The sequence below is a fragment of the Solanum tuberosum genome, unplaced genomic scaffold, assembly GCF_000226075.1.
Source record: "Solanum tuberosum cultivar DM 1-3 516 R44 unplaced genomic scaffold, SolTub_3.0 scf00112, whole genome shotgun sequence".
In the NCBI taxonomy this organism is placed as follows: Eukaryota; Viridiplantae; Streptophyta; class Magnoliopsida; order Solanales; family Solanaceae; genus Solanum; species Solanum tuberosum.
This window is the reverse complement of record NW_006239035.1, coordinates 1,090,610-1,115,874: the sequence shown is the minus strand read 5'-3', so window position 1 is coordinate 1,115,874 and position 25,265 is coordinate 1,090,610. Positions and strand designations below refer to the sequence as shown.

At 29.8% G+C, this 25,265-nt stretch overlaps 2 protein-coding genes across 2 annotated transcripts; both read right to left on the bottom strand.

The window, feature by feature from the left end:
• Positions 1-20: 20 nt before the first annotated feature.
• Positions 21-7,646, bottom strand: LOC102594889 (cytochrome P450 CYP72A219-like). The gene is made up of 5 exons (XM_006349560.2): positions 7,324-7,646; positions 5,047-5,264; positions 2,862-3,103; positions 1,895-2,276; positions 21-650 (listed from the first exon to the last, which is right to left on the bottom strand). Exons 1-5 carry the CDS (start codon positions 7,607-7,609, stop codon positions 228-230), a joined length of 1,551 nt encoding a protein of 516 aa, XP_006349622.1. The 5' UTR covers positions 7,610-7,646; the 3' UTR covers positions 21-227.
• Positions 7,647-9,324: 1,678 nt separating this feature from the next.
• LOC102594567 (uncharacterized) lies at positions 9,325-12,306 on the bottom strand. The gene is made up of 7 exons (XM_006349559.2): positions 11,697-12,306; positions 11,174-11,565; positions 10,808-10,907; positions 10,665-10,724; positions 10,499-10,585; positions 10,206-10,334; positions 9,325-10,049 (listed from the first exon to the last, which is right to left on the bottom strand). The coding sequence occupies exons 1-7, from the start codon at positions 12,138-12,140 to the stop codon at positions 9,744-9,746; spliced, it is 1,518 nt and encodes a 505-aa protein (XP_006349621.1). The 5' UTR covers positions 12,141-12,306; the 3' UTR covers positions 9,325-9,743.
• Positions 12,307-25,265: the final 12,959 nt, after the last annotated feature.

Genomic DNA, 25,265 nt, shown 5'->3' with positions numbered 1-25,265 from the left:
TTTCTCTTCTTTTATTAAAATTAATGGAGAAGAAAATCATTAACATTAGTATACCGATATATTTATATATTAAAAAGTACTCCACTCTTACAAAATAATATAGCTCACTTATAAATAGCTACACTATGCCAATCCTTAAACTCCTAGTTACATGAACCATAATTGAAAAACAACATTTACTTATATAAACATAACATAACTCAAAAGATAAAACATGATAACCATGTCTATAACTTGTACAAAATTAAAGGAGCACCATATTGAGGTTGAAGCATTAATGGATGAGGAGCATGAGAATAAGATGAAGAGAGTTCAAATGCATAGTGTTTAAGTATCATAGCCATTGCCATTTTTGCCTCTAACATAGCAAAATTTTGCCCAATGCATATTCTAGGACCCCAACCAAATGGAAAGAACACAAGCTGTCCTTTTGTTGCCTTCAATATTCCATCACTAAATCTCTCTGGATTGAATTCCATTGCATCATCTCCCCATATTTCAGTGTCATGTTGCAACAATATTGTTGGTAACAAAAGTTGCACACCACCTGGTAAACACAAATTTCCTAAGTTTGTTTTTGTTTGTACCATTCTAGTCATCATGTATCCTGCTGGATACAATCTTAAGACCTCGTTTAAGATCATAGTCACCTATAAAGAATAAATAAATCACAAGTTAATATTATGGTCATCAAAACATATTTATTTAAGAAGATAAAAAATGAAATTCAGAATTTGATTAATTGAAGCATTAAAGGTATATTTCACGGACGATCACTCAATTTCTATTTTATTGCACCAAGTATATTTGTTGTAATGAAAAAGTCACGCACTTTTCCTAAGTATTACGGAAAGTGATTAATAAATTTTTTATAACAAAAAAGTCACTCAATTTGAAGTATCATAGGAAAAATACTATGTCCTCATATTATTTCTTTTTTGTTTTCAATTAGCTTTCTATGATACTTAGGCGAAATTGAGTGATATTTTTGTTATAAAAATTAGTTTACTGAATTTTTGTGGTACTTAAGTAAAGTTAGCTACTCTTTCATTACAAAGAGTACTTTACTGACTTTAGTGAAATAAAATGAAAGTTGATAGATGATTCATAAAATTAACGGAAAAGGGTCAAAAATACCCCTGAACTATTGAAAATGGATCACATATACCCTCCGTTTGATTTTGGGGTCAAAAATACCCTTACCGTTGGTGTATTGGCTCACTTTTACCCCTCAAAACTAACAGATGCCATGTCACTTAAAAAATCACATAAAATCATATTTTTTTTGCTGACTTGGAAATTCAAATGGACAAAACTCCCAACATGGCAGCAACAATCCACAAGTGGGGTGGGTGTAATACACCCTTGGCTCAATAAAAGTCCTAAAATGACAAAATTACTGCGAAATTAACACAGCATTTTGATACGAAATTTTTATTTCACAATTCTTTATTAAAAAATATACAAACTTTAATCACTTTTCAGTTTCTTCGGTTAGGAGAACGGCAATGGAAGGATTTTTTTGTCCATTTGAATTTCCAAGTCAGCAAAAAAATATTGTTTTATGTGATTTTTTAGGTGACATGGCATTTGTTAGTTTTGAGGGGTAAAAGTGAGCCAATACACTAACGGTAAGGGTATTTTTGACCCCAAAATCAAACGGAGGGTATATTTGATCTATTTCCAATAGTTCAGGGGTATTTTTGACCCTTTTCCCTAAAATTAACCCAAAGGTATGGTTTAATCATCAGTGAAGTAAATGAAAATTATGAGAGATCAGAATTCAGATGTCAGTAGGAGATAAAGAAAATCTAGTAAAGTACGTGTAAACTGATCCAAACACTACCATAATAACAAAAAGTTCAAAATAATTGAGTATGTTGGTAATACTTACTACTTTTAGTTGATTCAACTTGTCATAGTCAACTTCATTACTCCCAAACACTTGTAAAACTTCTTCTCTAGCTCTATCTTGCCAATTAGGATGTTGGCTTAGTAAAATCATTGTCCATACAAGTAAAGTTGAAGTAGTCTCTTGGCCAGCAAAATAGAACAATTTACACTCTTCAATCACCTCATCAATGCTCATACTAAATTTCTTATTCCCATGTTGTTGAATTTCTTTTAAATTGGATGATAATAATATACCCAATAAATCATCATGTGATTCTCCAGCTTCAATCATCCTCATTCTTTTATTGATAATTTCAAATATCAGTGTTCTTACTTCATTGAAGATTTGCTTCATTCTTTTGTTCCTTTTAGTTGGCAAAAATCTACAATTTCATGAAATTTAATCAGTACAAAGTTGCAAACAAGAAAAGTATTCTAGTGGTTTTTTGGTTAGAAAAATGATAATTCAACTAAGCTATTCAATGTTGTAACTCTTTTTATACGAGGGGTGCAACACGAGAACTTTCAGAAGAGCTACTATATATTCTAGTTCTATTGTAACCCAAGCACACTTAATTTCAGAGTTTTGATAAATTCTAATGCATTGGTGTTGTTATGATCGCATCTACACAATGTGTTATTCAAGAACTCTTCTTTTCTTGAATCTAGGTTTCATTTTGATTGATGTATCTTTAATTTAGACTTTAAATATTTTCAATTAAAAGTAATTAAAGATTTTCCAAACCAACCCCTATTAATAGAGACCAAAACTTTAAACTTAAAACATCATCAAATAAAGTTAATAAATAATTAGTTCATGTATTTGTTAAATATGATATTGAGAATGAATCTCAAATTACTTTCAAGATTCATAAATCACTTTGGAAAATCATAAGACTAGTACTAGAAGATTATCTAACATGCATATTTATTATAAAAATACATAAAGAAATAAATAATAATTTTACCTCCATCCTGGAATATATACTGTGCGTGACACTTGTAAAATTAGTTGAATTTGTTCTTTTTGAAGTTCAAAAATCTTTATTCCTTCTTCATAGCTACTGCCAAAAGCAGTTCTTGAAATTGCATCACTTGTCAAAGTTTGTAGATATGACAACACATCTATCTCTGATCCATCTCTAGACACTATTTTCTCCCATTTGCCCAACATCTCACTAGCAGTCAATTTAAATGCAGGTAGCATATGCTGCATATTTTATAATAAGAATTCAAACTTAAGTTTATATATATTACAACAAAAAATATTACTATATTGTAAGATCACAAAATAAGACGGGGATTTATAATCTTAAAAATAAAATAGATTATCCACTTGAACAGATAAAATGATTTGATCAAATCTTATATTGATGATATATACAACTTAAACTCTGAATAATAGGAATATAACTTTTATTATATATTGTCCATATAAAAATTTAAACTATCAAATCGCCTAAAAAATAATTGTTCAGGATTAAAACTGGATTAATAACCTTATAAATAAGGCAAACATAATATGCTACAGCATGTTAAAGTGTATAGATACATTGATAGTATAGATTATTTTGTTTTTATAATATTAGTGTCTATAGGAAAAAATTCAATATTCTCCCGTTTTCTTTGATATTCTTTTTTTTTTATTAGTCAGACTCAATAAAAAGAACACATATTTATGTCTTTTAGTGAAAAATTTTCGAAGGCTCACAAATATTATGGCAAATTTAACATTATAAATTTTAAAAGTTTATAGGTATACAAATGTTATGACATGTTTAAGATTCTAAAAATCTTTATTTCTTTTTGAAATTTTGTGTTGAGTTAGAGGTGGATGTGAGATTTGAATTTTATGAGTTCGAAACTTAAAAACAACTTCAAATGCTAATAATTGAGACCTAAATTTAATATATATATATATATATATATAAAATAGATTTCTTAAAGCAAATATATAATTTGAGTCAAAATTATTATGTTCTATTAAATTTATAGCTTACGATGTTTTGCCTCCGTCTTTGTGTTGAGTCAAACAATAACAAACAAATTAAAATTAAATAGATAATGGAGTACTAAATAGTACTATCCCGTCTTAATTTATATGACAATTTTTTTTATTTCGTCCCAAAAAAATGTCATATTTCTACAATTGTAAATAATTTAACTAAAATTTCTCTTTTGTCCTAAATGGTATGATTTATAGCCACGCAAAGGGTCAATGAAATTGTTTTAAGAGAAAAGGGTCTGATATGCCCCTAAACTTTGTTATCTAGAACTGATATACCCTCGTTATAAAAGTGGCTCTTATATACCCCTATTGTTACACAATTGGCTCATATATACCCTTTCCCTTTAATGGAAGTGAATAAATCAATTTTTTTTTAAAATTATTTAAAAAAATCACGTAGGGGTGTATTTGATACTTCTCACACGTATTTTTTATCGACTTTTTGATTCATCGGTTAATTTGGATTCATTATTTTGACGGTCAAATTTATTTTTCACTAACTTTATTGTAAAATTTATCATATATGCACCCAATTATTTTTATATATACAAAACATAAATTACAATATATCCAGAATATAATTAATTTTTTATTTTTTCTTATGTTTTTCTCTTTTTTCATTCATATTTTTCTCCTCATATTTTTACACTAAAAATGAAATAAATAAATAAAATAAGAATGAGCAACTCAAATAATGATAACCAAAGAATTTAAGAAAAAGAATTATGTGTAAAAAATGATCATATATACTCCAACATAATTTTTTTAAAATTTAAATTAATTTTTCACTTTCGATAGATTAAAGGGTATATGTGAGTCACTTTTGTAATGTTAAGGGTATATGTGAGTCATTTTTGTAACAGTAAGTGTATATATGTGTCATTTGTGTAACGATAGGGGTATATGTGCGTCACTATTGTAATGGTTGGGATATATGTGAGTCATTTGTATAATAATAGGGAAATATGTGAGCTACTTTTGTAACGAGTGATATATCAACTTTAAATGACAAAGTTGAAGAATATATTACATCTTTTTTCCTTGTTTTAAATTACAAATTTTAAAAATCTTTTTTTTAAAAAAAAAACTTTTTTATATCAAATAAATTAGAACACTTATATGAGTAAGTTTGATAGTAGTAAAACCTTCAACTTGTCAAGGTGAAAAGCAGGATTGAGAAGCCTTCTATGTACAGCCCATTTATCAGCCTCATAGTCTGCAATTCCAGTTGCTAATAATTTAGTGAGTGGATTGCCACCTGGCTTCTGAAATACATAATTCTTCATCATCACCTCCTTTATCACTTCAGGATCCATGATGACCACTGCTGGTTTTGGCCCAAACCACACAAAACTATTCTTACCTACAAATTCAACTCAAATTATTTTGGGAACTTACCTAAATTTTATTAGTTTAGAAGTTAATTACTTAGATATATTTTAATTTGTTTTATTACGTATCTTATTTAATTTTGGTATTTTTAGACAAGTCCAAATAGATACAAGATATATTGTATTCAAATGGATTCGCATGATCTGGGATACATTACAAATTTTCCTCGCCTCTCTCCCATCTCGCTTTCTACTCTCCCATGTATATGTGATAAATACGAATTTCGCTTGCCTCTCTCTCTATTTTTATGTATCTGGTAGCAAAATTACATGTATTTAAGTGTATTTTGTTCAATATATGATAGGAAACTCTTGATTAGTGGTAAGATACGTAGTATTTCAAAAATATAGATAATAATAGTATATATGACAATGAAGTGTATCTAATTATGCAATTTTTCCAATTATTTTCACATTTTTATGAGATACCTAAATCCACTACCATGCTTAGCTTTAGCAGGTTCAAAATTTGATTATAAATTTTTATAATAATTTTAAATTAATATATAATAATAATTGAGTAAGTTTGTTCCTAGCTTAGGCAGGTTCAAAATTTGGTAAATGATTTTGATCTTGTGATAAAAACACTAACATATGGTGTGGATATGAGACACAATCTTATTACAGATAAAAAGTATTTAATGATATTAATATTGGATAATTCGAGAGTTTTAAGTTATCTATGTCATTAAAATATAAATAATTTTATACCATCAAGTTATGAAAAAAAAGAAGCAAACTATATAAATTCCACTAGTTTAGGTCCTAGTTATTAGGAGAGTTTTCGATAGTTTCAAATATTACTTCTTATACCATATTTCGTCATTTGTATACATGTATCATTACTTGCCAGATACATGTATCCGACGGTTGTTCTTCGGATACATGTATCATTACTCCTCAGAAACAGTATCCGACGGTTGTCCTTTGGATACATGTATCATTACTCGCCAGATACAGTATCTGGCGGTTTGAATATTCGAGATACATGTTCTATTAATTTTGAATTAAATGTGTGTAACCGATTTGAGGAGTAATTGAGGTTTAATTAACAACTCTAACATATCTAGAGATTCCTAAGTGTATCAACTTTAACAAATCTTCCTAAAATAACGAAATCATAAAACCAAACTAATTCTCTAATGGTAAACTTCATCTTCTTGGCATCAATTTGTTTTTTTTCTTTGTGAGTTTTTTCAACAATGACCAATATCACCATATTACTTTCTATGCGGATTTTGCCCTTTGGTTACATGCATCATTACTCACTAGATACATGTATCCATTGGTTTGAATATTCGAGATACATGTTTACAATATTGAATTAATAGAGGCTTAATATCTTAGATACGCGAAAAGGAAGAACTCTATACCAAATACATGATAATAATATAACAATAATAGCAAACCTCTACGTATAATGCTGATTACCAAGATTTAATTTTAATAGTTAAAAATGAAAATGTGATTTGAGAGGATGAAGGAAAAGAGATGGTGGAGCTAGTGGAGGGCATGGGGTGGGGTCATGAGAGTTAGGTTGGGTAAGGTGATTGACAGAGGGACATGGCTGGAGCGAGAAAAAAAAATTCAAATTGTCAATTGACTATTAATTTAGGTGTTTAAATGTAAAAATAATTAATTAATTATATTTTTAAGAGATTTAAATATCTGACTGTATTTTTTAAAATATATTGTATAAAATATTAAAAGTGGTAATATATGTAGTTGTTTAAAATTAAAGGTAAGATTAATATATATGCTAGGGATTTATGTCTAGTTAAGTAGTTTAAACAAAAAAAAAAGATCTACTAGTAAACATTTCTAAAATGTAAAATTTATAATCTTAAAACTAAGGCAGATTATAAAGTGATTTGATGGCTTAAAAAATCTTAATACTAACCGTATATATAAATTAAATTCATAATTTAACTTTTCTATAACTAAATATGGAAAAAACCTATCCGCAGCGGGTGTATACTAAGCAGAGCTAGTTACTTTAAAGAAAAATAAATTAGAATTGTGAAATCATACCATAGTTTGTGATGATTTTGTGTATGAATGGGTTGACTCTAGGCCAAATCATGTCATGGGAGAAATTAACAGGCTTGGACAAAGCTTCTTCACCCATCTTGCTCATCTCTTTCATATCCCCAAACAAAAACTTATAAGAATTCCCTTTGAAACCCTCTTGTCTTAGTTGTTTCTCCAAATATTTTGGTTTCAACCACACATAATTCAAGATTCTCCATGCCCATCTTAATACAAAAATAATTGCAAATGAAAATATTGCTAGTTTAAAATTGTATGGTATCTCCATATTGAAAGCCTTATCTTACGCTCACTAGCACACAATTCTATGTGGTGTTTATATCTAATAATATTAGTACTTATATAGATAGTATATACTCCCTCCCTCCGTCCCATTTTATGTGACACTTTTCGAATTTCAAAATTCAAACAAGTCTATCTTTGACCGTAAGTTTTTCATAGATCTTTTAAACATTTTGAATTATAAATTATTGTGACTTATAGTATTTGATTCTCGAAAAACGAAAAGTGTCATATAAATTAGGACATAGAGAGTATATACTATCATAAGCAGAACTATAATATTAGGTACGAGTCTGGATAAATTTAGTAATTTTTATATTTAATTAAAATTTTATTAAATACGAGGAAATGTTTAATTGTAAATTAGTAATTCAAACGAGCTATAAATTGGATGATAAATTTTAAATTTATAAATTTAAAATTCTGACTCCGTTTCATTAAACTACGATAGCTGATGAGAAGAAAGTGAATTTTAAAATTAAAAGACTTAACGACCAAGAAAAGTTGTAAGGCCTTGGTGACCAAGAAAATTAAAACTCAAACAACATTAGCACACGTCTTTGAAAGTTGAAAGAAGCTTCGTATACTGCATGTAATTTTCTTCTTGCTCTCTCTTTCTCTTGATTAAGACAATTTGACTTGTCTACACTTCATTAAATCTATTTTTATTTTATTAAAAAGGAAATTACTTGTAAATTTGTTCGTAATTTGTGCAATTCACTTATTCTATCCTAAATTACTTGTGATATTTTTAAAAAAAAGTTAAACTATATAAATTTTGACTATTATTTTTAAAATATATATTTTTTTACGATATTGATATGAAAAATATTACATCTTATATACTTTTTTGTGTAATTTTTAAATATCTTAATTTTAATTTAAAAACTACTAAATAAATCTAATCTAATTTAATTTAACTCCAAAAAATAAGTCAAATAAACTCTAGACCATCAAAAAATAAAACTACTTTGAGACAAAAGGCATATCCTTATATGAATTTAAATAACAGGCATTTCGATTAAATCACAAATTTAGTTTTAGACTTAGTAATAGTTGAGTAGTATTAGGGTTGTTCGCAAAACGCTCAATAAACTAATAACGACAGGAAAATATTGAAATGTATGATTTGATAACTCAACCGGATTGTTATATATATTACTATGACCCTGAATCTTTATCTTAATCTTATTTGAATTACATCAAACACATCGCTGGCTAATGTTACATTTATTGCTATTCTTAGTAAACTTAGCGTAGTAAACATGATTCTCAAAATTATTTGTCACTTCCTGACTAGATTAAGTAAAACAATTCATAGCTTCCAATTGGAGAATATTCATAGATTATATATAGCATATAGTTATATATGTATATTATGACAGAACAATACGACTTCATATTATACTCGACCTAATTATTTTATTGAATAAGAATTACTCAAAAATCGGATCATCATGATTTTAACGCTATAAATAGAAAAGAGGAGAAAATATATTTCAAAACTGTAACATCAAAGTCATGACAACTAAAAATATACTAAAGTCATGCTGTATTCAACTTAGTCTTCATAGCCAACTAAAAAGTAAAATTAAAATTATCACACCTAACTAGAAATCCCATTGCAGCTCTAGTTGATCATATACATGTGTTTGCTCTTTTCATGTGCTAAGACAAAGTGCAGAAAGGAGGAGAAAAACAAACAGAAACATTTCAGTTTTTAATCTGGCATATCACAAAACTCATTCATTACAATGAGAAATAGACAGTTGAATCACACATTATATTACATGAACTCGATTGACTATGTGCAGATACGTATTGGATAAGCGTGTATTTATAGTACATCCAGTACAGGTACATGCAGTTTTAATGTATATTGAAAGTTGACACAAAGTATATGTCACACTTGTGGATACTGCTCTGGCTTAGCTAAAGCTATTTTTCACTTCTCAGATTAGCAGCTCAAAAACATCTGCTAAACTGTACCTTGTTGCGCGTCTGCTCTCAAACGTAACCTGTTTCAGCTTAGGTAGCTGAAAAACTATATACTTTTGATCAACTTTGTCTTCTAAATTCATTCGTCTTTCATTCAAATCCATCGACAGTACTGAGTTTGATCAGAAGGATACGACAGACTCAAGCAATTCATGTGAAATTAGGTAACGGAAAGTGAAGTTGTGAGGAATCCACTCAATTTTCTTCCATAACTTCCCCTGATATTTTCTTGTAAAATGTTCAGGCAACGCGAGCTGTATCATTTCCTTCAAGCCAGAAGGGCACAAATCAACCTCCTTCACATAAGATTCCACATTCTTGGGGAGAAGTAGTTTTTGTTCCTTGTGTACACTTGTGTTTGTTTGAAGGTACTCTTCTTTAGCCACTTCAAGCTCCTGGAACACTCTCTTAGGCGTGTACAACCGTAGCTGGACATATTTCATTGAATGAGAAGCCAAACAAAACGAGACAAGTATCAATGTAGAAAGATAATTTCTTCTCTTATATGTAACAAGATTCTTAATGATATCAATGCTTATGTTCAAATCACTGAAAGATAGCTAGCTCAACCAATCTGCGCGTACCAGGGCATCAGAATGGCTTCCTGAGCATAGAGCAAAACGTAGACGAGGGTCTGGATGCTCTATTGCATATCCTTTTCTTGCATCTCCAGCCTTAAATTTTTGTTTTGGGAAGAACAATGATTGAATCCACTACATGCAAAATTAAGTTCAATAAGCCTCACTGAGAACATACACAGTGACTAGAACAGTTAAAACTCCTTTACGAGTCAGCTAACAAATGAACAGTCTATTATGCATGAAGCAGAGGTAATCAGGGGACTGAATCCAAGTACAAAAACAAGAATGTGATTTACCTGACCAGGACGGGGCAATCGACATCCTAGTATAGAACTCTGAATCATCTCCACACTTACTGTATTTCCTCCAATGTTATAAGCAGCCTGAAACATATAATTTTCCAAGTTATAATCACCACCTCAGTAACAAAAAACTTTTTCACATATATCGGGATGTTATGACCTTGAGAAGTTGAGATACTCTTTTGAGAGTACTTCGTGGAATCCCATAAACCAAGAACGCCTGAAATATATAAATGCTCGTTAGTAACTTTGATATGCAGTAAAAGATCTTCATAGAACTTGTAGCTACAGATATGTTATTACATGCATCACTAGTGCATTGTGGACATTAATCCAGAAAGCTAGCTTCTCGTCATGCCTCATTTTTCTAGGATCAACTTCCTTCAACTTCGAGACAAGATACCTGTATTGACAAGTTGAATACCTTTCAGCACTTACAAAACTCAGCAAGCTTACTGAAACACCATACGTTACATATGTTCAAATTACGGAGATCCAGTTTCTACAAGCAATTATCATTAGCATTAGACATGTAGATGTACCGAAAATATCACAGTATATGTAAAAAAAAAAAAATAGCTTTACAGACATAACATGTTTTTAGTACCAATTCTTTATTTGAGAAGAGGAAAATGCAGACTACAATTTGGGTAGTACTTAGTAGCTTACCTAAAATGTTGTAACATGCGATCCACACCATCTAAGCTCTGTTTATCTCGACAGAGCCCTTGTACTTCAGTCATTGTGACAAAAGATCCATTAAATTCTCTTGGCTCTTTTATGTGAAAAGGGTTACTCAGTGTTGAATTAGATGAACTTTCTTCACATTGTAAAATCCCCATATCATTCTGACCTTGCTGAACTGATGATGATGATAATGAAATTGGAGAGAATGGGTAATCATAGCTGAACAAAGGGGGATCAGCAATCTGAAAATATATGGCTGAAATACACTTAATCATTTCTTCAGACAGTTGATTTGGGGCATGATGAAAATGATTTGAAGTGCCATTAACAAAATGATCCCCCGCTGTCCAATTTGAAGTTGATACCTGACCATGCTGGTTGCAATTACATCATCCAATTTGGCATTGTTAGTTGCATCACAAATAGATATGTCACCTGGATCTAACTCTACCCCAAAAGCTAGCTTATGAAGAGAGGATTGTCGAAAACAGAGTGCATTACTTACCTCGAGCATGGATAAAGGCAAAGAATGATATGAATCTAGAGCATCAGCAAGAACTCCAACTAGAGGTGAAGGCTTGAAAGAAGCAGCAACAGCAGTGTGAGAGAGTGATGAGTGGCATCTCAGAATTGAAGTGTCAACTAGACTTGGATCTCCCAATCCTTCTACTGGTGGCATACAAGGACTCGTATTAGTTATTTTATTTTCCTCGGTGATGATGTTGTTGTGCTTCTTCATTTCTTTTGTTTTTGTTGTGTCATCCAGTGATTGTAAGCACTGCTTAGCAAATGTTTTTCGATACATTGATAGAAGATACTTCTCCAAATACATAATTTCCAGCTCCAGAAGAGCAACTTCCTTAATTAGATCTTCATGACCAGAGTTATGAAGTTCAGTGCCTCCTGGTAATTGTGTTTTGAGATCTTCATAACTCTTGTGTAGCCCCATTAACAACAAGAATACTAAGGCACAATTTTTCTTAGATCAAAACTTGTATATAATGTTAATATATTTGTAATCAGTGTTATGCTGTAGCATTCCATCTGCCAATCAAAGTTGTTGCAAACAAAGTGGATGTTATCATTGTTTTTGAAACAACCTTTTTCTCCCTCTCCTTTAATAAAGCTAGTAGTAAAAGAGTTGAATTTCAGCTCAACTATTCTATTGTGAAATAGTGTTCACTAAGCTACCACTTTTTGTTACGTTGCTTCGACTCTTTGAAAATGTTATTAGGTGCATGTTGGATCGTTCAAAAATAGTGTATTTTGATAATACTTTTTATAGAGTCCGAACAACTTAACATTTTTTGTCAAGTTACTTGAAAAAATCATATCCTACATTTTTAAAATTCTATATGTGAAACTCTAGTATATTCTCTTAGGAGGTATAAAGTATAATAATATCAGGATAAAATGTAGGATTGTTTTATTCTGCGTTTAGTTGGAAGTATTTTGTAATTGTTGGATTATTTACCCCACCAATTTTTACCTTAGAACAAGTTATCTCATATATATATATAGTGGAATATCTTATCTCAGGATAACTTGTTCTCAATCAAACGACCCCTTAAAGTATATTGTTGGACCATGGTTGGATCTAGGGGTGCAAGGAATTCATCTGAACCTCATTCCTCACAAAATTACAATTATTTTGTCATGCATATAGTAAGTATTGATTTTTTTGTATTTATTTTTTATTTAATGGCAAAAAATTGTTTGGCTCCCCTGCAATATTTCCTTTCTCTATTTCCTCAAATACAATAGTTGGATGAGTAATATTTGTCCTACTTATTTGTTAATGATATTAATTGATATCAAATAGTAATTCTTATCAAAATTAAGTGTTTTTTTTCTCTCTTCAAAATCAATCATTTTAACTATAATTAGCATATATATTAAATTGAAAGACCCCTCCCAACACGCAAGTTAGATGTGACTCGTGAGTCCATTTCTAGATTAACTTTTTATAAAAATATTTCAATCTATTTAATTAAATAATTATTTTCTAGTGTTCGTAAATAATTACTTAAGAGAGCGTCGCTCTTTTGTGGTTCTCTTAAAAAGTAGTAGAGCCTTTGTCGTGTGCCCTTTTTCCCTTTTGCAAAGGTGGGAGATTATTTTTAATTAATTTGCATTAAAACTAAATTAGTGGTGAGCTTTTTAGCTGAAAAAAAACTATAATCACCAAATTAAGGACTAGTTTTTATCTTGCACGTTGACACATATCTTCGAATGTTCAACTTTTTCATTGTCTTTGCATCATGGACATACGCAGGGGCGGATCTACTAAGGCTCGTGGGGTGCCACGCCACCCACGAGCTTCGGTCAAAACGTGATTTATGTATAGGTGTATATATGTACTATGTGTATAAATAAACAAATGGCACCCACAGAACCAAAAGGCGTTGTGGTGCCACTGGTAAAGGGCGAGACTCCCCACCTTCCAGACGCGGGATTGAGTCTGGAAAACAATTTTTTTTTAAAGAAAAAATAACCTCCTAGCCTCGAATAGATGAGGAATTCAGCTTCAACAATGCATATTTTGAAGATTATATTTCCTTTATTCTTTTTAATTCTAGTTGGCTTAGTTTTAACTAGTAATTATTGTTGACTAATGTAATTAATTAATCTTTGATTTTTTATAATTTGTTATTAGTTATTTGTTTGATGGAGAAGTGTTAAAAAATAGGTTTAAACTATGTCACATTGAATAAAGATATTATCTATTAATAGTTTGATTAAAAAATGTCCTTACTGATAATAATTTGTTCAAAAAATGTCTCTACTATTAATAGTTTGACCCTAAAAGTGTCTCTGTTGTTACTTTATTGTGTCAAAAATACACTTTTTCTAATGCACATAATATTTTTTTTATTTCTAATAAAATCATTAATTTTAAAGAATCCCTTTCTTGTTTCTTTTATTTTGAAATCCTTTTAACTAATTTTTTTTGGAAATAGTAATATTTTTCTTAATCTCGTTTTGTAATTTAAATAGAATAATGTCATGTAGTTTTTAAATAATACATAGTAACTTCATCTTTAGTTTTATTTAGATATGATAAAATCCTTTTTTCCTAATAAAATAAAATAAAAGTTTATTTCTTAATCTTTTAAAAATTGATTAAGTAAATATTTTTCTTGTAGCTATCACAACTGTGGAAATATCATTTTCTTCCATGAAGTAGATAAAAAATGAAATATGAAATAAGAGGTGATTAATATTCAAATGATTTGTTTAGTTTGTTACATAGTAAGTGATAAATTTACAAATATAAATAATGATACTCTAATTGACCGTTTTCAAAATATGTAAACTCATCGAGAACTATTATAAATGAATAATATATATTTATAATATTAGTAAATCTTTAAAAAAGTTATGCTTTATGGATTTTGTGCGGAATCGAAACCTAAGGTTGATTTAGTGATCTAAGCAATGCGTCTACTTGGCACCCAGGAAGTTCAAATCCTGGATCCGCCTCTGGACATACGTATACAAATAAATTAAAATTTATATATATAGCAAAAGTCGTGAACATAGTCGTGCTCTGATCACTTATACTTAAAATTTTAAATTCATCTCTCTCAAAAATTATATAGGTTTATCGATCAATTTATTCTCATTTATTAATGTAGTAAAAAAAATAAAAGAATCTATACAATTTTGCCAACTACTACTAATATAAATAAAAGATATGGAGGGTGATAGTAATAATAATTTTAGCTTTATTTTCCTTTTTCAATGTAGCTCCTAATTAGAATAAATGAAAGTAGGAGGGCCATATCATAGCTTTTTGGCTTTAGCACTAAGAAGAATGAGAATTAATAGGAAGATAGTGAGTGTCACCTCAAAAGAAATGCCCAAAGCAAAAGCCAAAAGGAATACAAGGAGACACACAAATGAGTATTTTCTTGCTTTTTACTCACCCACCCTACCCTAACCCATTAAATTTTTTATCGTCAAATCTGAAGAAAAAAAATAGTTTTTGTTTCTTAATTTTGGAAATTGAAGTTTATCTTTATTTAATTGATTTGGAGTAAAAAAGTGAAAATATTTTTTTTGTTTTACAAATTCTGGAATCAACTGAAGTTGAATTTCAAAATTTTATGAGCAAACGTACTTTCTGAAGTTCAACTCCAAAAAAAGTGAAAAAAATTCATAATCAAACACCTTCTAATGGTAAGAGCGAAAACTATATATTATGAAAAATGTTTTCTTGAAAAATAGTTTTTAGGAATAAAAATGAATTTCTTACTTCTTTTCTTCTTGAGTTTAGTATGTGCAAGTAACATAAATTATTTTAAAGTATTTATATATAATCTAGATAAATATTATGAAAAGGTAAGGTTGAGGAGCAGAGATAGATACAAATTTTAAATTTGTGAGTATGAACTCATATTTAAAAATTGCAAGTTCTTTAGATAGAGATAGATTCAAATCTTAAAGAATGAGAATAATGTCTTTTATGAAAATTATTAGTTATTTTTTCTATTACTATAAGAGAATTATTTTTCTCATTTTTATAAATTAAAAATATTTAATGAATCAAATATAAAAAAAAAACTTTAAAACATTTTTTTCCGAAAAGATATTTTCTTAACCAAACACAAGGTAGTTTACATTGCGTCGCACTAAAAAAAAGGAAACAAATTTGTTAGTCAAAAGCTCAAGCCGTACAGTAGAGTTTCCTTTTTGACTTGCGTGTTTCATTTAAAAAAAAAAATCAGAGACAGTCCACACCAAATAAAATAAGGAAAAGAGCCTAATATATCTTTTTGTCATGTTGATATAACTCTTTTATGAAAGTATCTTATATATATATTCTTATCGTTATACAAATGATTTACATTGTATGGAATAACAAATTATTAATTCAAATTAAATGCTATAATCATAATTTATTTTAATTATAATTCGCAGCAAACATCCCCTATTTTTGCTATCTGATTTGGTATACAATTAGCCATTTTCGGTATACAATTAGCCATTTTATACATTTCGGTATAAAATGTATAAAATGCGTTTGTGTTTGTATAAAGCGGGAGAAAAGTGTATATACAAATACAAATACATATATTTTCGTCATATACACTTATAATTATACAAATACCGATCTTATTATACAAATTACAATGTATAAATGAATTTATACAAAACTGAATAATTTGTATAAAATTGGATGTTTGTAGCGAATTATACAAATCAAAAGCTCCATATCAAACATAAAATTTGTTATGGAGCGCAATTATGCAAACTATAGTTATAACATACAAATATGATTTTTATGTTTGCTATATGTGAAAGTTGCTCTAAAAAAAAAGTTCACATATATCCTGCATATAACGAAAGTGAAAAAAAATAGTTTTAAATTTATATTTTTAACTCTTAATTTTAAAAAATAATCATGTAAGGGTATATATGATCCTTTTTGCAAAGTTCAAGGTATATTTTAATCTTTTTTATATATAAATTGTTTTTTTGACTTTTTTGATTATCATTATTTGAGTTTTTTTATTCTTATTTTATTTTTTTCTTTTATTCTTTGGTGTAAAGAAAAAATTTAATTTCATAAAATTTTAAAATATATTTTTTAACTTGTGTCAAATTAAAATAAAACAAATAAATTAAAACAGAGAACTAAAACTCTTGCTGGAGAAGTTTGATACGTATACTTCTTTTGGTTTGGAGGATAACGAATACCACGTGTGGTCTGACTTTATGCCTTTGGTCAAATCCTCTCTTGTTCATCACTTTTACAAATGTTTTTTAATGTTAAAGATTTACTAACCTACAACCACAACCACAAATAAAATAAGAATTTTTTTTAATTAACCTACAACCATGAATGTCCACTTTAAAACCCAGCCACGAAAAAAACTGTGAAACCCTAGCCGCGAAATGAGGGGGAAGGGGTGAAATTGTTTCTGGAAAATAATGAAATGACGGGAGGGGGGGGGGAGTAATTAGGATTTAGGGATTTAGTCTATGTGACAATGGAACGCTATTGGCATGCAATGTGGCATCCACATGACATTTAACAACTTTCATTAATAAGAAGGGTACTTTTGACCCAATAGTTTGACGGAAAGGGTAGTTTTGAGCCGAAATATAGTTTAAGGGTAAATATGAGCTATTTCAGATAGTTTAAGGGTATTTTTTACCCTTTTCTATTTAGTCTATGTGGTAGTGGAACTCTATTGGCGTGCAATGTGGCATCCATGTGGCATTTAACAACTTCCGTTAATAAGAAGGGCACTTTTGACCCAATAGTTTGACGGGAAGGGTAATTTTGAGCCGAAATATAGTTTAAGGGTAAATATGATCTATTTCAGATAGTTTAAAGATATTTTTGACCCTTTTCCGTAGTATTTATATATGATCAATTAATTGATTTGGAACTTCTAGGGAAAAGAGAACAAGAAAGGAAGAAAATATTTTTTTCCTCTTTGAGATTTTATTATTTATGACAGCTTAGCTTGAATTATGAGTATTATTTTACTGTTTAATCACGCACCAAACATATTTTTTCAAAGAAGAAAGAAAAACAGAGAGCTTATAGTTGAAGGGCACTAGGATTTTATTTTAATATTTCTCCATTTCAATTTATGTGATATAATTTAATTTGATATAAAATTTAAGAAAGTAAAAAGATTTTAAGAATTTATAATTTATAATTTAAAATAAATCACATTGAATATTTGTGTAGTTTTAATCATTTTATTATAATGAATATTTTAAATTAAATTATTATTAGATGTTAAAACATATATTATTGTTTAGACTAATTAAAAATTAAAGTAAGTTATATAAATTGAGATAGAAGTACCATATTCTATCTCTTGTTCAAAAATGGAAAAATTACTTAGATACACAATTTATTTTACTATATTCTCTAAAATTTTCTAACATTTGAAAAAATTACAAAAATCCTACACTCTTTCTCTCTTATTCTTGGATACATCACTTTACGTGACGTATCGAGACGTACGCGATATACCGAGATGTTGAGTGATGTATTCAAAATCGAGACGCGATGTATTTAAAATCGGGACACAATATATCGGGAGGTTTTGAAATGTATCAGAATGTATTCAGATTTTTCCACCAAATTTAAGGGATTTTTATAAAAAAATTTAAAAAAACTAAAAATAAATGTAATTAACTTTTACGCTATCAAATTTGTGTAAAATTTCCTTAAAAAATTCACCTCCTCTTTTTCCCCTCTTAGGACTTTTTCGTTTGCTTTTGGTTACTTTCACTTTTCAATTCCCTTTTTCATCAAGTATCCTAGGCAAAATGATAACGAAAAAGGTATCCTAGGGAACAAGAAAATCAACTCTAACTCTAATTTTGACTTAATTGTAATTTGTGGTAAAATACTCGGTCACATATTTGAAGAATTCGAGTAATATAGTGTATTTTCTTGGTGTTATATAAGGGTGTTAATGGTACGGTTCAGTCGGTTATATTTTAAAAATTATATTATCTCAAATTTTCAGGTATTTTATAATATATAACCAAAATTAGATTTTTTTAAAACCATCCCAATCATATCGGTTTCTCTTCGGTATCGGTATGGTTGGATTAATTTTCGGTTGTTTTTACTTTTAAAATATCACGTCAAAATATACTACTATTACAATATTTTTTTCGCAAATATGTTCTTGAAGAAACACTTTAATTCTTCACCAAGAAGACAAGAATGTAAAACTTTATTGCCGTATTGTTTGATCTTAAATATTTAATAAGAGTGTTTGCATAGGTTTTGTTGTATTGTTTGATAGAGTATCTATTACAGTATCTTTTAATTTTAAACCTAATTAAGTAAAGGCTAATTAAAGAGCAAAGACCCAAAGTCGTCTAGTCACCAGAGGCCTAGGACCTAAATTATATTTATATTTGAAAAATATTATAAAACATATTTATATATTATATTTAACATATTATTAATACAAAGTATATTTATATACATGTAAGGTTATTCGGTTCGATTCGGAAATTTTTCAATTTTTTTCATAAATCAAACCATCCTAATTGTTCGGGACGATTATACACTTCAATAAAAATCTACGATTTCATTTAAAAAATAACATAAATCAATTCGATTCAATTAGATTTGATCAAATTTTTCATATCCTTTTGACGTGACATATACCTCTTTAAAATAAGTATTCATCGAAAAGCAAGATAGTACGGCTTTGTTGATCTTCAGTGGTTCAATTAAATTTTGAAAATGAAAAAAGGTTAATCATATTCTTCAACAATATGAAATTGAATAAAAATATGATCTTCAGTGGTTCAATTAAATTTTGAAAATAAAAAAAGGTTAAACATATTCTTCAACAATATGAAATTGAATAAAAATATCTTTTGTTAATAGTAAGATAAAAAAATGTCTTTTGCAGTTAATATTTTGATCCAAATGCTCATATTATTACTTTCGGGCGAAAAAAGCTCCTTTACTAATAAATATATTTTTTAAAATTATCTTTGAAGGGCTTTTTTTTTCTTTTAAAATTCTTAAAACTAATAAAAAAAAGTGGAAAATATTTTTTTTTCTTCTTAAACTCCTTTAATCAGTTAAAATAGAATTACCCTATATACTTTTGAAATTGATAGATCATATATATAAGATCATACTAATCTCATTATAAATTTTCATTTTATAAGATTTTACAATTTTAATTAAAAAACATTTGTTAGTATAAAAAGGGTCCAATAATAACTCCATCAATGCTATATTTATATTTGAAAAAATGCAATAAATTTTAATATTTATGGCATTGTGATTTGCATCTTAACTTTAAAATAAATAATACAGAAAAAATCACGGCATATATTTATTTAAGACTCTATACTACAAGCCATAAATATATTTTTTGATAATTATTAATATAACAGTTTAATTACAAATCCTAACATATTAGGATTATTTTATATTAGATTAATTTTATGTTTTTATTTTATTTTTAATTACAAATTGCAAAAGTAAAAAAAAATACTCAAATCTTTTTACTACATTTTAGGGATTTGAAAGGAATTCTCAAATCTCTTTTCATATTTTTCTCCAAAAGATCTCATATATGCATATTTTTGTGTCTCCCATTTTTTTTTTCTGATTTCAAGGCTTAATCGTGTTTGTTTCAACTTTCAACCATGTTTTCTTCAGAATTCTCTTCTTTTTCATCCACTGCTCATAATTTTCAATTGTGTTTTTTTTTATTGGGGTTTTATTTAATTTAATTTGTTCTTTGTTTCAATTTGAAATCATGTCAAAAAAAATAAAATTTTCATTTACTTTTCAAAAGAGTTCGAGATTAGTTGAAGAGAATAAGAGTCTGTTTGACATTGCTATTGGGAGGCCAAAAACATTTATTTTGAGAAAAAGCACTTTTATTGAAAAATTAAGTGTTTGACAAATTAGTAAAAGTGCTTTTAAATGGAAGCATAAACAATTTTTCTGTTATTGGGAAGAAACTAAAAATTTCTGCTTTTAAAAAAAAGCAAAAGCAGAAACAAAAAATAATTTTTCTCCAGACTAAAATATCCTTTTCATATATACATAATTACATAATTATCAATATATTTCTTATTAATTAATTAGCATATTTCATAAGTTTGGTTAAATTTCATTTAAGAATTTTATTTTTTATTTTATATAATAAATTTTATAATTTATTTTAAGTTTATATATTATTATTTTATATATTATTACGTATTATTTTGTAGAATTAGAAAAAAGGTAACAACAATATTTTTTCAAGATTAGAAAAAAGAAGAAAACAATAACAATTAAAGATTTCAACCTCTCAAAAAGGTATAATATTGATTGAAAATTTAAACATGTAAATTTTAATTTTTACAAAATAAAATTTTAATTAATTTTTTTATAAAATGATATTTAAAATAGTTTCTCTCTATAAAATAATTTTAATATTAGAAGTATATTAATAGTTTGTCTTATAGAGTGGCTAGGGAAGGAGATATATCATCTAGGCAACAAAAGAAGTGGAAAGCAACAAAAGCAAAAGGAAGACACATGGAAAGGCAACATAGTTGGGACCGGTAAAATGATTGAGGAGTTTGTTCCAAGGCACCTACCGATGCGACAGGCAAACCAGAACCATTTGACAGTATCAATAGGTTCAACAAGATCCAATAAATCCATAAAGAATGTATGAATTATCAAGTGTTGTTGGATAGGTTTGAAGAAGAAGACAAGAGAAAAATACTTCAAGTTACTTTTGATGAACAATCAATCTTTTTTAATTCATGCGTTTGTAATAAAAAGTTTGAGGCTGATAACTCAACTTTCTTCTTGATTGACATATTTTTACATTATTTAAGCATCCTCATTTGTAATATCATCATGTAGTGTATTACAAACTCTGTGGTGATCAGAAAATACTTAGTTCTCTCTAGCTCTTATTTTCTTCATGCTTGTTAGGTAGTAAATGTTAGGTACTTCATTAGGATTAGTAAGGTAAGACCTAGCCCCCTTGCTTGCACTTATCCCTATTGATATTTTTTATGTTTAATAAAAGGCCACTAGACACTGTCTAGTGGTAGATTTGCGGAAAATAAATAAATTAATAGTTGTCTTTTTTGTAATTTGACTCTTAAAAGTATTTTTTAAAAAGATTAGTCAAACACAATTTGCTTGTAAAAAATACTTTTCAAATAAATTAGTCAAACACGAATTGCTTTTTTCAAAAGCACTTTTCTAAAAAGCCATTTTAAAAAAGTGCTTCTAAAAATAAGTTATTTTTAGCAGTAATGCCAAACAGACTCTAAGTCTTTAGTTGAGCATAGTCCAAGCTTCAGATTTGATAGACTAAGAATTTCAAGAGAACATGTTCCCAACATTGAGAAGTTATCGAAGATCAAATCAAAACCAAGAGCGAATTAATAGACATTAAATGTGTTAGAAAATAGCTTGTTGGTCGTTTCTTTGTTGGGTATTTTCATTTAATTTTTAAAAGTGTTTTGGGAAACTTATCTTTGACAAGGCTATTTTTATTTTATTTTTTTACACTGGATTAATTACGCATAGCAATTTTTCATATTGTAATGCTTTTAACTACAATACTTACATAGAGTGGCTTTTCAGTATCTATCTATACCCATAAAAGGATGACCAGTTTGAAATTCGTAAAATTAGTATGATCAGTTTTTACCAATAAAATTAATATATAGAATTTAGTATCCTTAAATTTAGTTTAGTCTATTATACCAGTTTGAAATCAGTTTCTATAAGTATATCATACACATATTTTGTTCACATCACATACAATGTTATGGATCAGCCAGCTCAAGTCAGTAGGGAAATTGAGAATGGGCCTGAGACAATTAGGAAAAGCCAACAAATTAAACAACCCAACAAAAAGCTACAACACTATATCCTAGGCTAATGCAAGGACAAACACGTGAAAAAAGTTGTTATATGCAAGAGTATGGCAGAGTACTGGGTAAAAAAAGAGTGATAGCAACATTCTCTTAATTCTCATCTTATTTCTTCTAAGTTCTCTCACCTGTTTCTATCTTATTGTTTAGTATTTTTCATACTGCAATTGTTGCTCTTAGAGAGCTGAACTACCAAATTTCACTACTGTAATTGTTCTTCTTGAGCAATCAATTTAAGTGTTGCTACTATTTCGTTATTTGGGTTGAAGATTGTTCCAATTTGTGCTTTAATTGCTTTGGACTCCATGGATACTTCTGAGAAATCGGATGGTGCTGTACCGTCAGACTCTTCGACGGAACTTTCTCTTTTATCAACTCGTGTGGACAACTTGACTCAGTTAGTGCAGTATTTTATCTCCATGGTGGTTGTTCAGTCAACTGTTGTTGATCCTGTTCATCCAAGGCAGGCGGCTGTATGTTTATCTCCTGGATCTAACTCTTCTGGTCCGCTCACAATCTGACACAAACCAGTGGCGGTAACTCTTAGTATTTTTAATGGTTAACACGTTGAGGCATGGTTGTTTCAAGCTGAGAGTTATTTTGAGTTTTATTCCATCCTACCGATTCATCAACTTTCATTGGCATTGTTCTATTTGGATGGTGAGGCTCTCGACTGGTATCGTTGGATGTTTCGCGACAAGCAACTCTTTGATTGGCCACTGTTTGCTGAGAAGCTCCGTCTCCGATTTTGGGATACATCATCTCACTCTCCGGAGGGCAGACTTTCGAAGCTTCTACAACTCAATTCCTGCTTTTGGAGGAGTTTTCTGAACCTTCAATCGAGTTGCCAGACTTTTTTTGTCTTGAGGATTTCCTAGCTGAAGAACTTCAATGTTTAGAGGTTCAAGCTCATTCTACTATTTCATATCATGCCTTGTCAGGTGGTACTTCTCACACTACCCCTTGCTTTAATGGCCATGTCCGAGGTTCCCCTGTGCAAGTATTGATTGATGGGGGAAGCACTGATAACTTTGTGCAAGCACGAGTTGCCAAATTTTTGAATCTGTCTGTTGACCCCACACCTCTTTTTTCGGTGGTGGTTGGCAGTGGTCAGCATCTTCGCTATGATGGGGTGGTACGACAAGTCCATTTGTCGATCCAGGGGTGTGATCTTATGCTTGACTTATATGTTCTTTCGCTACATGGTGCAGATATTGTTTTGGGGGTATCTTGGTTGAGTTCGTTGGGGGCAATTCCACAAGATTACTCTCGACGTCTCTTTGAGTTCTCCCTTAAGGGACAAAAGTACAGCTGGATTGGAGAGCCTTCTGATAAGGCTCAACCTGTGCAATTACACACGTTACAACGACTTTCAGAAATTGAGGTAGTGTCTTCTTACTTTTGCCTCCAGCTGGTTACGCGTGAGAGTCCTGGTCCGCCTCCTTATCCTTCTGATATGGACTCCCTTTTGGCTTCATACGAAGATGTGTTTTGCAAACCACAAGGTTTACCTCCAGCACGCGAGCAAGATCATGCTATCCATCTCAATCCAGGGTCAAGGCCTGTTAATGTTAAACCCTATAGGTATCCCTATGTTTAGAAGAACATCAGGGCACAATTGGTTGCTAATATGCTCACTGATGGAATAATTCAAGCTATAATGAATTCAATTTTTTGGCCATTACTTCGTCGCTGTGTTTTGGTATTCTTTGATGATATCTTGGTTTATAGTCAGTCTTGGGGACATCATTTGCAACACCTCACTCAAGTTCTCCAGATTCTTCGTGAGCACAAATTCGTGGCTAAACGTTCTAAATGCTTATTTGGGCAGCCTCAAATTGACTATCTTGGTCATGTCATTTCCAGCAAAGGGTTAGCAGTTGACCCTTCTAAAATATCAGTTATTTAGCCGTGGCCAATTCCAACAAATGTTAAGAGGGTACGGAGTTTCTTAAGACTCGCTGGTTACTATAGGCTCTTCATTAAGAACTATGTCACAATTGCTAGTCCTTTGACTGATTTACTCAAAAAGGTGCCTTTTATGTGGGGAGATGCCGCACAACTGGCATTTGAGACTTTGAAGAACAAGCTGAGTTGCACTCCAGTCTTGATGTTACCAGACTTCACACAGGAATTTCATGTGGAGACTGATGCTTCGGGCATCGGTGTGGGGGCTGTCTTGTCCCAGAGAGGCCATCCTATTGCATTTTATAGCTAGAAGTTGTGCCCTAGAATGCAAAAAGCTTCAACCTACCATCGTGAGGTGTATTCCATTACTGAAGCAGTTGGTAAATGGCGGCAGTATTTACTAGGACGGCGTTTCACAATTGTTATTGACCAACAATCACTCAAAAATCTGACTGATCAAGTTATTCAGACGCCTGAGCAACAACAATGGTTAGAGAAGTTGGGTGGGTTTGATTTTCATATTGTGTATCTCTCTGGGAAGCTTAACAAGGTTGCTGATGTGCTTTCTCGACCTGTTGAAGGGATTTTAAATGCCTTATCTATTTGAACTTTTGACTGGATTGATGAAATTCGAATGGCCACTCAATCCCATCCATAATTGTTTGCCATTAAACATGGCATTGAGCACCAGACTGCTGCCGACTCTGATTATGTCCTTCGAGAAGGATTATTATTTTTCAAAGAAAGACTAGTTATCCCA

What these genes read in the sequence shown, in the direction of transcription:
- LOC102594889 (XM_006349560.2), bottom strand. Translation starts at nt 7,609, where the DNA reads ATGGAGATACCATACAATTTTAAACTAGCAATATTTTCATTTGCAATT. An exon ending in CAAAATCATCACAAACTATG is followed by an intron (nt 5,265 to 7,323) that starts GTATGATTTCAC and finishes TTGAATTTGTAG; the next exon opens with GTAAGAATAGTTTTGTGTGG. An exon ending in AGTTGAATCAACTAAAAGTA is followed by an intron (nt 651 to 1,894) that starts GTAAGTATTACC and finishes TATTCTTTATAG; the next exon opens with GTGACTATGATCTTAAACGA.
- LOC102594567 (XM_006349559.2), bottom strand. Translation starts at nt 12,140, where the DNA reads ATGGGGCTACACAAGAGTTATGAAGATCTCAAAACACAATTACCAGGA. An exon ending in TGCCTTTATCCATGCTCGAG is followed by an intron (nt 11,566 to 11,696) that starts GTAAGTAATGCA and finishes AATTGCAACCAG; the next exon opens with CATGGTCAGGTATCAACTTC. An exon ending in CGCATGTTACAACATTTTAG is followed by an intron (nt 10,908 to 11,173) that starts GTAAGCTACTAA and finishes TTGTCAATACAG; the next exon opens with GTATCTTGTCTCGAAGTTGA.